Genomic DNA, 12,686 nt, shown 5'->3' with positions numbered 1-12,686 from the left:
AACTCAAAGGAATTGACGGCGCAATAATTCAACAAGGGTGATCCTATTACAGGAATAGCGTCAGGGACACTTGTTACTATTTTCACTGCCCAATAACCAACTCCCAAGGTAAGGAATAACCAGTTACACCAAAAGATGCGGTTAATACGGCCAGAACCACACTTGTAACCCAAGTCAATTCGCGAGATTTTTTAAATCTGTCGTTTATCTAAAGCAGTAATATTGAGTGTCCGATATTATTTATTGTTTACGTAATAATTTAAATATATTAAAATACAATCATTTAATATAAATTGAAAATATGCTTCAAAATTCCTATATAAGAAAAAGAGATGTATTGATATTAGAGAGACTATTTTAAAAAATAAAAAATAGAAGAAGGAAAATAAAAATACGATAAAAATAGAATAAATAAAAAAGACGAAAAGGATAGTAGGAATAAAAAGAAAAAGTTAAACTAATAAAGAATAATTTAAAAAATACAAAATTTATATTACGAATACTTTTGTTTTAAAGAAATTAATTTTCTTCTTAGAAGAAGCTCTTCTTACCAAACCAGAAAAACTAATTTTGCTTTTGTTGCTGTACAAAAACACTTATACATTTTGGCCAAACACATACCAAAAGCTTGGCCAAACAAGCTGTAATTTAGGTCGGTGACACAATAAAAGTAAATGCGTCGTAAGATCAAAAGCCTTGACAAGGACAACATCCCAACAGGACGGTCCATACCATGTGAAATACGCATTTGACGTCTTTCGAAATGCGGGCAAACAAATAGTAGATAATTAGGTTGTGGGATTATTCAATAGTCCTAAACTTCCACGCAGAGGATTCACTTGCTTTCATGTGTTATATACTCTACATCTACGTGGTCCTGTCATTTCATGACTTCACAAGTTTGAGTTTGGTGAAAGCAAAGGTAATTAGCCGAATTCTAAAAGAAAGAATTGAAAGAGGTACATAAAGGAATTAAATAGAGAACTCATCGAATCAATAATAATTACTTCTACTATATCAAGATGGCAGTGGCAGTTCCCTCATGTTCACATCTTAGCGTAAATAACTTGTTGCAGAGAGGCAGAAGTAGAGATTTGCAATATTACAGAGGGAGGAATTTGGCTTTGAGTGCAACAAAAAAGCAAAAATATTCAAGCTTTACCATAAACGCGCAGCAGACATACACTTCACAAGTCACCATTCTAGCTGATATGCCCCTCTATGAATCCCCTCATGTACGCACTGCACTCAGTTCTTTATTCTTTTCTTGGTATGATTTATGTGTTCAGAACCTAGAGTTAATTATCAGTTCAAAATGAATGTGTGATCTTATTACACGCATATCTTTTTTTACACGTGTATATATAATTCGATTAGAAAACAATAATCTACTATAGATCTGCATGCGCGTGCTGATAGATATATATATATATATATATTGTAGTAGTAAAGCAGTACGTACGTAGTATTACCTGAATAATGGGTGGCTGCAGGCTTCTTTCGACAGGTACATGGAGGACAAGCCCAGAGTTTTCAAAGCCATATTTCCAGAGAACAGAGGAACCCAACGTGTTAACGAGGTAATTAAATACTACTACTAGTACTACTCTTCTTTTTAGTTAGCACGTAATTATATTTTGGTTCATATCTACTAAAAACATGATTTATTACTCTTCCCATATGATAGTTACAAAGCTAATTAACATACAAACTGCCTTTCTTGTACTTGAATCTTGTTTTCAGCTTGATATATATCGAGAATTTATTCGTTAATGTGAAATTAAAAAAAAAAAAAAAACTTCTATATACTATGTGCTATACTAAAACAAATATATATGGTGCAGGAGGAATGGAGAATCCGAATGGAACCAATAGCCTTTTTATTCCTCACAGCCTGGCCTGTTGTTAATATGAGAATTCGATACAAAACTAAAGGAAAAGAATACCCTTCTGGCGTTCCCACCAATACCTCTACTGTTCTCGAGCTGAAAATTGTAAGTACATATATACTTCGAATTGCATATACTCGATCGAGAATCTAAATTTTATCTTTGTAAGTACATGATTAGAATAGGAGCCTTGACGTAACTGGTAAAGTTGCTGCCATGTGGCCAGAAAGTCACGGGTTCAAGTCGTGGAAACAGCCTATTAAATGCAAGATAAGACTGCGTACAATAGACCCTTGTGGTCTGGTCCTTCCCCGGACTCCGTGCATAGCGGGAGCTTAGTGCACGAGGCTGCCCTTTTTTAAGTACATAATTACTTGTGGTTAATTTGCTATATATGCAGATAAAATGGGATCTAGAAGGGTTAACAGAGGGGAAAAATAAACCATCAGAATTCAGGATTAATATGGAAGGAGCACTTTACCCAGATAGAAGAGGAGCAAGAAGCAGGATCAAAGGTCATTTCAATATGAGCCTTAGCTTCGCTCCGCCTCCTATGCTTGCTTTGGTTCCTCCACATGTTCATCAACATGTTACTCAATCGGTTAGAAACTACAATTTTCAACTACTTATAGTAGAATTTTACACCATGCATAAAATAATTCTACTTCGAAAATTGCTTTACGTCATCGATTGAAATTGACACGTGATATCTTAGTACTATTTTTTTACAAGAATTAACCTAAACTGAGGCGAATGGAGGATTTTAAGTTTATGGGTTCCTGTCGCAATCTCAAAATAATATACAATAATAACTGGGTTCACAAATACATGTTTATAGATATTTAATAATTTTTTTAACAAAAATACAGGGTCTATGCAAAAGTACCTGGGTTCCCGAGAACCCATATATTATACTCTAGATCCGCCGCTGAACCTAAATAATCGCTCATCCAACCACTTAAAATAAGAATAGACGACAGATGTATAATATATGTATAATATATGTACTGTAATTCATAGTATATAATATGAGTATAAGTAAACAGAGAATCCATCTGCCTATTTGGGTAAAGATCCCTTTTTTTTTAATCTCTGAAATTTTTGGACGCTGCTTAGAAGATAAAAGGTCTTCCTGTATTTTAGAACATTAATTTAGTAAGGACTACTAGCAAGTGATCTTTTTAACTTTGCCTTGTATATTGCTATAACAGGTTATGAATAATATGGCGGAGAGTATGCAGCATAAAGTAAGAGATAATCTGCTCGCCGATTACACTAAATTCAAGAAGGAAAACTACAAAAATATTCCGCCTCCACAATAAGTTAGACTTTTCATTGAAGGACAAGACTGAAAATAAGATAAACACCTAGTTCGATGTGAATTTTCCTTTTCGTGGCCTTTTGTATTTATTCAACTAATCAAGCTAACAATAAACATTATTGGTGTATACTTTGTTAATTAGTGATATCGTGTACGCAAAGGCAAGCACGAAGTAAGATTACTACTTACAAGCACACTCGTCTCCTCATTTTTCGTCTTTTTAAGGAAAGTGATTATACAGTGGGGAAAGAACTAGTACTATTAATAAAATGTTTATAAGTGGGGAAAGGGAATATATAGTGCGGAAAGAATTACTATAACCAGGGACGGCTCAATGGATCTGTAGCGTAAAACGAAATTATATTGAGAGGCACTTAAATTTATTTTATAAAATATTTACACTAACAACAAAATTTATTTTCTGAATTATAAATTAATCATTTAAGATAAAAATAAGCAAATTTCAAAAAAAAAAAAGGGGGGGGGGGGGGGGGGGGGAGAAGAGGTCAAAAGATAAAGTGGTGGACTATCATATGTAGAGGACCACAAATTTTTATTTGGCTATCATCACAAACAAGAAAAAGAAATAAACGTACATAATGTAATAGCTTAAGTTTTGAGAATTAACGGTGTCAAAAATATTTACTCCTTATGATCAATTTAAACGATAATTATAGTTCATTCTACTAAGTAGCACTTATTGGTGAACATCTAAAATAAATTATAAATTACCTAATATAATATGTCGAATTACATTAAAAGAAAATCGGTGCTTAAATGCTTGTGTTCATGCAGATTGAGAGAACATTGTAAAAGAAATTCATTATGTTGTCGATATATATAACTTAATTCCTATATAAAAAAGATAAAATTAAAATTGAGGACTGAAGCAAATAAACTAATTAATCAGTGAAGAAAATTATCATAATTTATGAATTCTTTGATATAAAATAACCTCAATCAAATAACAAAAAATATACTGTAACACTTTCTTAATACTAACTATTTATATAATAATAATAATAATAATAATAATAATAATAATAATAATAATAATAATAAGAAGAAGAAGAAGAAGAAGAAGAAGAATAATAATTTAAATTTTGGAGGCCTAAGGCAACGCCCTCACTACCAAGCCTTTAGAGCCGCCCCTGACTATAACCGAGGAACTATCGAAAACGGAGTTTCTGTGCTCCCAGAATATGGTTGTATTCATCTTACCCTTCTAAACCTTACTTGTTGGAATTCACTGGATTTATTGTTGTATGGGTCAAAAATTGACCGAGAAAATTAGGTATGAAGAAGTGACTATCATGACGACGGTAACTCATTATAGGTGGTCTGGTCGAGGTCGAACAGTGGTTAACAAGAATGAGCCGCTGTGTGGCTCATTTGTGCCGAAGTCGAGTAGCGGGAACAGAATGAGCCTCGGCATGGATCCACATCTCGTATAAGTGCCGCGAAACGTCAGGGAAAGCAAATGTATGAGAGGAGGACGGTCGAGCTAACAGTCGCGCCTTCTCGGCCTCAAGAGCGGCAAATTGATCACTAAGGCTCAAAATATCTCTCTTGAGCCCACCAATTATCTCTTCAAGACGTGCCTCCCTTAGCACGGTCGTTTCCGCTTCACTCACCCGTTCAGATCTAAGCACGCGAATGACCTCCTCTAATGTCGCCACCTACGCCAAAGTCGTCATCCTGGCCTCCTCGGCCTTCTCCATCTCTGTCACTATCTCGATCAACTTGTCACTCAAACCGTTAGCTCTGGTCGAGCTCTGCTCAAGCTCAGCCTGCAAAGATGCCACTTGATCTTGAAGGTCGACACACTAAGACACGACCCCTTTGCTCACCTCGAGCTCATCCTCCTTTACTCTAAGCAATCCCTCGATCTCACTGCATCTGCCGATGACCCTTACGAGCTCATCATCCTTTTGCCCCAACTCATCTCTAAGGGACTGGAAATTACCATCCGCACCAAACCGGCCACGCATCGCACGGTACTTGTCACGATACCGATGATACTTCAAAACCATCTTCTTGAAAACCGCCTTCCGCTTCTCCTCTCGGCGGGCACTCTCTATCCCCAAAATAAGAGTCTAAAGAGAAAAAAAGCCAAGAAGAGTCGGTAAGAATAAAAAGGAGAAAAGATGTGAGGTACGAGAACAAAAACAAGGATACCAACTCACCCGCAAAGCCATTCCAGATACGCTCAACGACAGATCGGCGTCCTTAAAAGACTGTAGAGTCTTGTTCTCGGTGCCAGAGCAAAGAGGGACCACGCTCTCTGTGTTGGTCAATAGGCTGGAGTCGAAAGGATGACGATCGAATGAGAAGACCCATCCGTTCCCACCTCTACCCGAGTAAACTCCTCATCGAACATATTCTCCTCTTCGGGGTCTACGTCAGAACCGGATTTAGAATCATCTACGATCACACCTTTTTCCCTCTCCACGGCAGAGGAAGGAATGTCGACCGGGTCGGACATCGATGGACTCCTCGGTGCGACCGTGGCTACCTCTGGTAAGGGAGAAATCTCTGCGTCTGGAACCGAAATCTCAGCATTCGAAGCCACGCCGACCTCAAGTACAGGCACGATCAGCTCGCGCTCACCCTTCGTTGGTCGTTCGCCCCCTGCTACCTAGCCGCCAACCTCTACTCGCCGCCTTTCTGACGGAAGCGCTTCCTCATCGCTCGGCGATGACTCGTCTACCAAATGCAGTAAAGAAGAAGTCGGAATCCCCGTTGATGGGGCAGATGCACCAGGCCGACACGGAGCTGGGACCTTAGAAGAAACAGCAGTCTGTGCAGACTCGCCTACAGTCACAGCGGATCAAGACCCGGTCGTGGTACCCAATTAACGAAAAACAGGGGTGGGAGCCTTCGCTTTCTTCGGAACCCTTCGACCTAACAGCAAGGAAAAACTACGTAAGTGAAAAAGATAAACGATATCAAGGTCGAAGCGACTAAATATCGAAACTTGACTTACAGATCGAAAAAGGTTTACACCCAAATTCTTGTTAAATGGTGACCACTTACGGATCCCCACCATGTGGGGTAAAATTTGAGCCACCCAATCGCGAATATCGGCGACCAACGTGGGAGGCACCTTCTCGGCTGCACCACAAAAGAATGATTAAGTCGCCAAAGGAAGACAACAAATGATCAGTTAGCAAAAATACTTACGGGCGAAGTTCCACTCCTCGGGGAATCTGCTAGGGTTCGCCACCACGTGCTCAGTTTTGACGTAAAAAAAGTTGACCCAAATTTTACGATTGGTCTTATCGTCCATTTTCACCACCAGTCCCTTGTACCCACGATGGCGAAGATGTATCATCATGCCCCGATGAAAGCTTGGTGCGAAAAGATGTAGCAAATGGCGAATAGAAATTCCACGGTTGGCCAACTCCGCGTACTTTATCAACATAATGAAAAGTTTATAAATACAGGGAAAGAGCTAGGCAAGACAGATACTGTAATAGCAGCAAAATCCTTCGCTAATGGAGGAAGAGGAAGAGAATAACCCGCTTGAAACGGGTACACATAAAAAACGCAATACCCGGGATGATGAATATGGATCACATCGCTCCCAGCTGGGATCAGATCGATGTGAGCTGGGATGTCGTACTTGGCCCTAGCGCGGCAAGATGGGCCGCTCCCATTTCAGACTTTACGGGCTTAGGATCATCCGCAGGTGAATTCGAGAAATCCAACCTGGCCCTGTCATTACGGGGAACGATCTCCTCCACTGTGGGGAAGCTATCGTCCTCTGTAACAATGGCCTTCCCTTCATCACGAGCGGGCATGGCCACTGACAGTGGGTTCGGTCTAAGAATCTCCTCGGAATTGGAGGATGCACTAGCCATTCTTATGACTGTATATAAGCGAAAGGATCGAAAGTGAAAAAGAAATAGCAATGGCGAAAGTTGCAGAAGGTGGAAGCTGAGAAAGAACAAGAGAGGAAGATATGCAAGTTCTAGAGACTGAAAGGTGTAAAGTTTCGTTCAAAAGGTTCACCCTTTATTTATAGGGAACACCGGCACACAAATCGAGAAAAGTAACCGTCAAACGCTCGAAACGACAGGGGCACAGGAAACGATGCAACGTATCGGGAAGATGCGTAATTATGACGCATGAGGCTATGACATCATTCTGAACTAGCATCATTAAGCACAGGTCTCAAAGCGTCCCGTCACCCTCTCGGCCACGACTACCACTACTCGACCTCCCCATCCAAATTTCTCAATCCTGCTGCTAGTAAAGTCCACTCATCAAGGCCGATCAAAAGATGACCTCGATAAGCGGAGGGACTAACTGTATGGGTCAAAATTCGACCGAGGAAATTTGGTATGAAGAAGTGACTATCATGACGACGGTAACTCATTATAGGCGGTCTGGTCGAGGTCGAACAGTGGTTAACAAGAATGAGCCGTCGTATGGCTCATCTGGCCGAAGTCGAGTAGCGGAAACAGAAATAATGGCTAGTATGGCCTTGGGACTTTCAAAAGGAATATTTCCTTGAATATTCTCTCTGTTGTACGTTTAGGATTTTTTTGGAAATATCCCACACAGCGATATATAGTAAGAGAGATAGAGAGAAGAGGAGGTGGGACGGGGGGGGGGGGGATTTTTCGGATTTTTGAGAAGAACATTTGTAAAAGGATAAGCACTCAGAAAATACAAAGAAGTACTTTTTGTAGAGATTCCACCTTTTTGTGAACTATTCTATTGTTATTTCCATCAGATCTAAGAAAGTGTGTAATATTTTCTAACACTCGCGTCATTCTTCATTGTCAGGGGAAAGAATCTTTCACCCTCTTCAATATTGGGTGAATCTTCTCCTCTATTTATATTTATTGTTATTTAATGTTATTTAATGCATGATCTTTTTACATATTATTATATCCGGTCATAATCACTGCCAACATTCACGTTCAACTACATCTTCCGTTTATGTTATCCGTCTCAGATCTACAATTAATTATCCTGAACTAGGATTTACCCGCAAATTGGTTTAACAAAAAGGTGTTATAATTTTGGTCAAACAATTGTTGTTATTGTTCTTTATCAGTCAAAAATTATTGTTGATTTTGATCATTTCACACTAAAGTTTCAATCAGATAAAATCTTTTATAATTTTAGAATGAAACTCTTTTCCCATCGTATTTTAATTTGAGCAATTTCGTCTATGTAGTTATCAATGCTTGATCACAATATAATTCGAAAGGCCATTTGAGTTCTATGTTTGTTTATGAATTTTGATGTATCGAACTAATAACTTTCCAGGTTACGTCTGACTTGTTGGAAAATGCACTACAAAGTGTTATGTTTCATAAAAATGCCAAAAGACTCTGCGCCGTAAAATAAAGAGTAAAAAAGATGATTTGGAGATGCGGGGGATCGAACCCCGTGCCTCTCGCATGCAAAGCGAGCGCTCTACCATTTGAGCTACATCCCCTGTTGGTTAAGTCATTCCTCTGGCTTTGTCTTAGATTTTCTATTTTGCTTGTTAAAAGAAAAAACACATTTTTGCTATATTTAGAATTAGAAATTAAATTTAACTCTAAATTTTTTATTTTAACCTAAATGAGATATTTATAACAACACAAATATCTACATCTTTTTTTTAGACCATAAGTTTGAAAAATCATCCATTTTTTCTTAAATTACATGCCCAATCAAATACTATTGCATAAACTGGAATGGGATGACTAAACAAAAGTTTTCTTAACTTGAATATTCATATACAGTTCCAACAATAATTTATAATGGAATCTACAAGAGTCAATACGATTAAAAGTTTAGGTATATTAATAAACAAGTACATAATTAATTACTATTTAGTACAGTAAACAAAGCTATAAACAATTGTGTTAAATACTAGTAATTTACTTATTACTTGATTATACGACTCGGTTGAGCCAAAATTCAAACTTGAATTTTGATCAAATCAAGTCGAATTGAGTTGTGATTTGATCGAAATCCGAAAAAATGAATCGATAAAATACAAATGTGCTTAGCGGAGATCCGTTCGCTCAGTTCAGTATCCAAACCTACTTGAAAAGAAGATAACATCCATACAATGAAGGTGGTTTAGAGAATAGCACAATTCAAATTCTTACCAAGATCGTGATGACATCTAACTTTAAACCGCAAGACGAACTAACAACCATAACTAACAAATTTTGACACTATAGAGACATAAGCAAGTTAACATGGATAATATCATAATATAACTCTAAATAAGTATGAAGTATCCAAATACAACTTCGAGGACTGATAGTGCAAATTATACATTACTATCGCCAAATAATACAACATCACTATCTAGAACAAGATATAATAACAATAGAATAAGAAAAGTTCAAGGCATTACGGTCCAATCCATGCAGCTCACTCTAGTGGTCATGTAAACTTTTATGCACCCTCCTGTACGACTCCTCGTTCGACTTGAATAAATAGCTTATGGTTATTCAAAAAACTTATTTTTCTTTGGTTAAATCAACCCAATAGTTTATATACGGGCTTACATAATAAAACAATCGAAATAGTACAAATAAAAATAAGAAAGAGCAAAAGTCAGTCCTTATTAATCTTAGCAAGGGGCACCCTCCCCTAAAAATAATGCAAAAATGCAACATTAGTACTTAATACTGTATGAGATCATTTTGTTTAGAGATAAGTTATATGGGGATTAAGTTATAAATATTAGTTATGTAGGGATTAAGTTATGCATTTATTAGTTATTTATTAGTTATGCAAGAATTAAATTTACAAGATATTAATTATGCAAATATTAGTTATGTACAAATTAATTCTTTTTGAATGCTCGGTTTATTATATTAAGAATTAGTCCCACATTATATAATATATTTTTTATTCAAATAATATTTGTTTACAAAAAAAAAAAAAGAAATTAGGCAAACAAGCAGATATCTGGTAATAGTATAAAATAAAATAAAAAATAGAAAAAGGGTCTAATAGTAGAACTAGGATAAAGAGATATTTTTGTTATTTGTTAGTTTAAATCACGAATTATTTAATATGCATATTTTTGTTTTATATTCTATTTCACATAAAGTAATACAAAAAAATTCTTATCATTTCATAGATGTTATATTATATAATATTATGGATGTTCATTTAGTACTCCGTAGTAAATAAGCTTCCTGAAGAAGCTTATCCGTATGGGCTCCCGATGGAAATAAGCTTCCCGAAGAAACTTATCATTTCGGTACTCCGTTATGGATAAATATTATCCCCGGTAGAAGATTATCTATATCTGGTACAGTAGCAGCTTACAAGTAGCTTACACAGCAGCTTGCAGTAGCAGCTTACACAACAGCTTGCAGTAGCAGCTTACGAGCAGCTTACACAGCAGCTTCATTTCTTCTATAAATAGAGGAGATTTCAGTTCATTATGTACATTAGTTTGAAATTGAATAATACATCAGTTTCTCTCTATACTCGTCTTTAGTTTATAGTCTTTATTTTATAATACGTTATCAGCACGAGACTCTGCCATTTTGAGCACTTACTTCGAATTTACTTTCTATTTCAGTGTTCATCTACGATGTAAGGCGATGCTCTTTCATCCGTGGTTAGATATTGTTCATTCCAAGCATATCATAAGGCAGATTATATCCTTGAGGTGGTGAGTTTTTCTTTTTGGCAGTAGTGATGTAGATGTCACTTACCTCTGGAGTGGCCAAATTTGCGTAAATTAATTTGAGCCTTTTGCTTATATTTTAATATTGCTTGGTTATATATTACGTATACAATACCTATTTTGGTATTTGTTTTCTTCCTAATTATTTTAATAAAGGATTACAAAGTGGATAACATTGTTAGATCCACTTAAACTCCAGCAGAGTTTGCAAGAAATATACAACCACCAGAAGTGGTTATCGCATATCTCATTGTAACTAAATTTTGGTAACCACCAGAAGTGATAATTTAGGCTTTCTATGGTTACAATTGAAGATAAGGTAGAGAAATATTCTCTGTATTACATACATGCCTCATTTGCTCCTGAAGTAGTATAATCGTAAAAGAGGTTCTAAGACATCACATAATTTAGTGTGATTAATGCACATTCAGATAATTATGTTCCGTTCCTTGAAGGATGAGAACTTTTGATAAATATTAATCCATTCCCTGAAGTGAATGTGATAATATTACTAAAGCTCGTAAATATGAACGCGCACTTGATGTAAATATATTATAATTCACCTCCAGATGAGGTAATATGATTGAGAGAATATATACTCAATATTTCGTATTTTAAATTTGCTCCTGAAGAAGTAACACAATTGAAATTTCCTCCTGAAGTAGGAAAATATTATGAAAGTGTGTCTTTCTGTGCTTAAACAACAAAATGAGCTATTCAAAGTTATTTTTAAACACATTTTTATTCCCTGGAGTGAATGAAGAAAAACCACAACTAACCTCCTGAAGAGCTAGAATAACAGAGGATATAAATATTATTTTGTGGCATAAAAATTATTGCCGCACGTACCTATTGTACGTAAAACATCTTGGATAATTTTATTAAATATCATTCCAAGGCAGAAGCATTCTTGTAAAGTGCTTTCTACTACCAACCACATTAGTATATTATGGTTAGTTATTGAGTTCCCCGAAGGAAATAACAACTCGTGTATCTTTTCTTAAAGGATGCAATGACTATGTGGTTGCCGCATTGATACAAAATATTCAGATGTTAATGGTATTTCTCCTTGAAAGAGATATTTGTCACATAGTTAGTGGTAGAATATTAAAATTCTTAATTTTCGTCATTTATAAATTTAGAATTGGCTTTGTATTATCTATTTGATTATGATTTTCTCTCACGACACCAAAAGCGTTTAAGCAATATTTGGCAGTACAAAATTTATCAAAAGCTCCCGAAGAGCTATCTGTTTGTCTAGAAGACATATGCCCCCGTAGTGTCCAATAAATATTAGATTGTGGATAATAAATGAAGGCTCTCGAAGAGCTTATATACAAATATGTCATTCATATTATATGATTATGGTCAAAACATATGATATAGTAAATATGAAGTTTACTAATACAAATGGCTATCATATTGGGACTATAAATGATTGGAAGATTGAAAATCTTCATGTTTCCACAGGGGTAAAACAATATGCATGTGTCACGACCCAAACCGATGGGCTGCGACGGGTGCCTGAGTCCTACCTGTCAAACACCCCTAAGCATGCATCTAAGATATGAACCTGAATAACATCTACTGAATTACGAAAATAATATACATGAAGGAAACCTGCCAACAAGGCATATGTACGTATACATGCAGAATATAGTGGGCGAGCCGCCAAGGCTGCTATAGACAACTATACATCCAAAACTGAAAGCCGACAAGCCCACATACAACCCAGCTAGACATACTGTCTACAGACCTCTAATGGAAATACAACTGTACAAAGACGGGACTGAGCCACGTCATATATATA

The 12,686-nt window shown here is 36.5% G+C and overlaps 1 protein-coding gene and 1 non-coding gene across 4 annotated transcripts; one reads left to right on the top strand and one right to left on the bottom strand.

The window, feature by feature from the left end:
- Nucleotides 829-3,404, top strand: LOC109226911. Of its 3 annotated transcripts, none has more exons than XM_019391826.1 (6): nt 829-922; nt 1,077-1,270; nt 1,508-1,580; nt 1,845-1,994; nt 2,290-2,490; nt 3,101-3,404. In XM_019391826.1, exons 1-6 carry the CDS (start codon nt 848-850, stop codon nt 3,209-3,211), a joined length of 804 nt encoding a protein of 267 aa, XP_019247371.1. In that variant the 5' UTR covers nt 829-847; the 3' UTR covers nt 3,212-3,404. The 3 variants fall into 3 exon arrangements, with proteins under 3 accessions (XP_019247371.1, XP_019247372.1, XP_019247373.1); XM_019391827.1 differs by having other exon boundaries at nt 833-922; nt 1,077-1,235; nt 1,494-1,580; XM_019391828.1 differs by having other exon boundaries at nt 891-959.
- Nucleotides 8,593-8,665, bottom strand: TRNAA-UGC. The gene has a single exon. It is a non-coding gene; the product is annotated as a tRNA-Ala (tRNA).

Source organism: Nicotiana attenuata, chromosome 6, assembly GCF_001879085.1.
Source record: "Nicotiana attenuata strain UT chromosome 6, NIATTr2, whole genome shotgun sequence".
NCBI lineage: Eukaryota > Viridiplantae > Streptophyta > Magnoliopsida > Solanales > Solanaceae > Nicotiana > Nicotiana attenuata.
The sequence above is the reverse complement of the archived record's forward strand: the minus strand, read 5'-3'. Positions and strand labels throughout refer to the sequence as shown.

What these genes read in the sequence shown, in the direction of transcription:
- LOC109226911 (XM_019391826.1), top strand. Translation starts at nt 848, where the DNA reads ATGTGTTATATACTCTACATCTACGTGGTCCTGTCATTTCATGACTTC. An exon ending in TGAGTTTGGTGAAAGCAAAG is followed by an intron (nt 923 to 1,076) that starts GTAATTAGCCGA and finishes AACTTGTTGCAG; the next exon opens with AGAGGCAGAAGTAGAGATTT. An exon ending in GAACCCAACGTGTTAACGAG is followed by an intron (nt 1,581 to 1,844) that starts GTAATTAAATAC and finishes TATATGGTGCAG; the next exon opens with GAGGAATGGAGAATCCGAAT.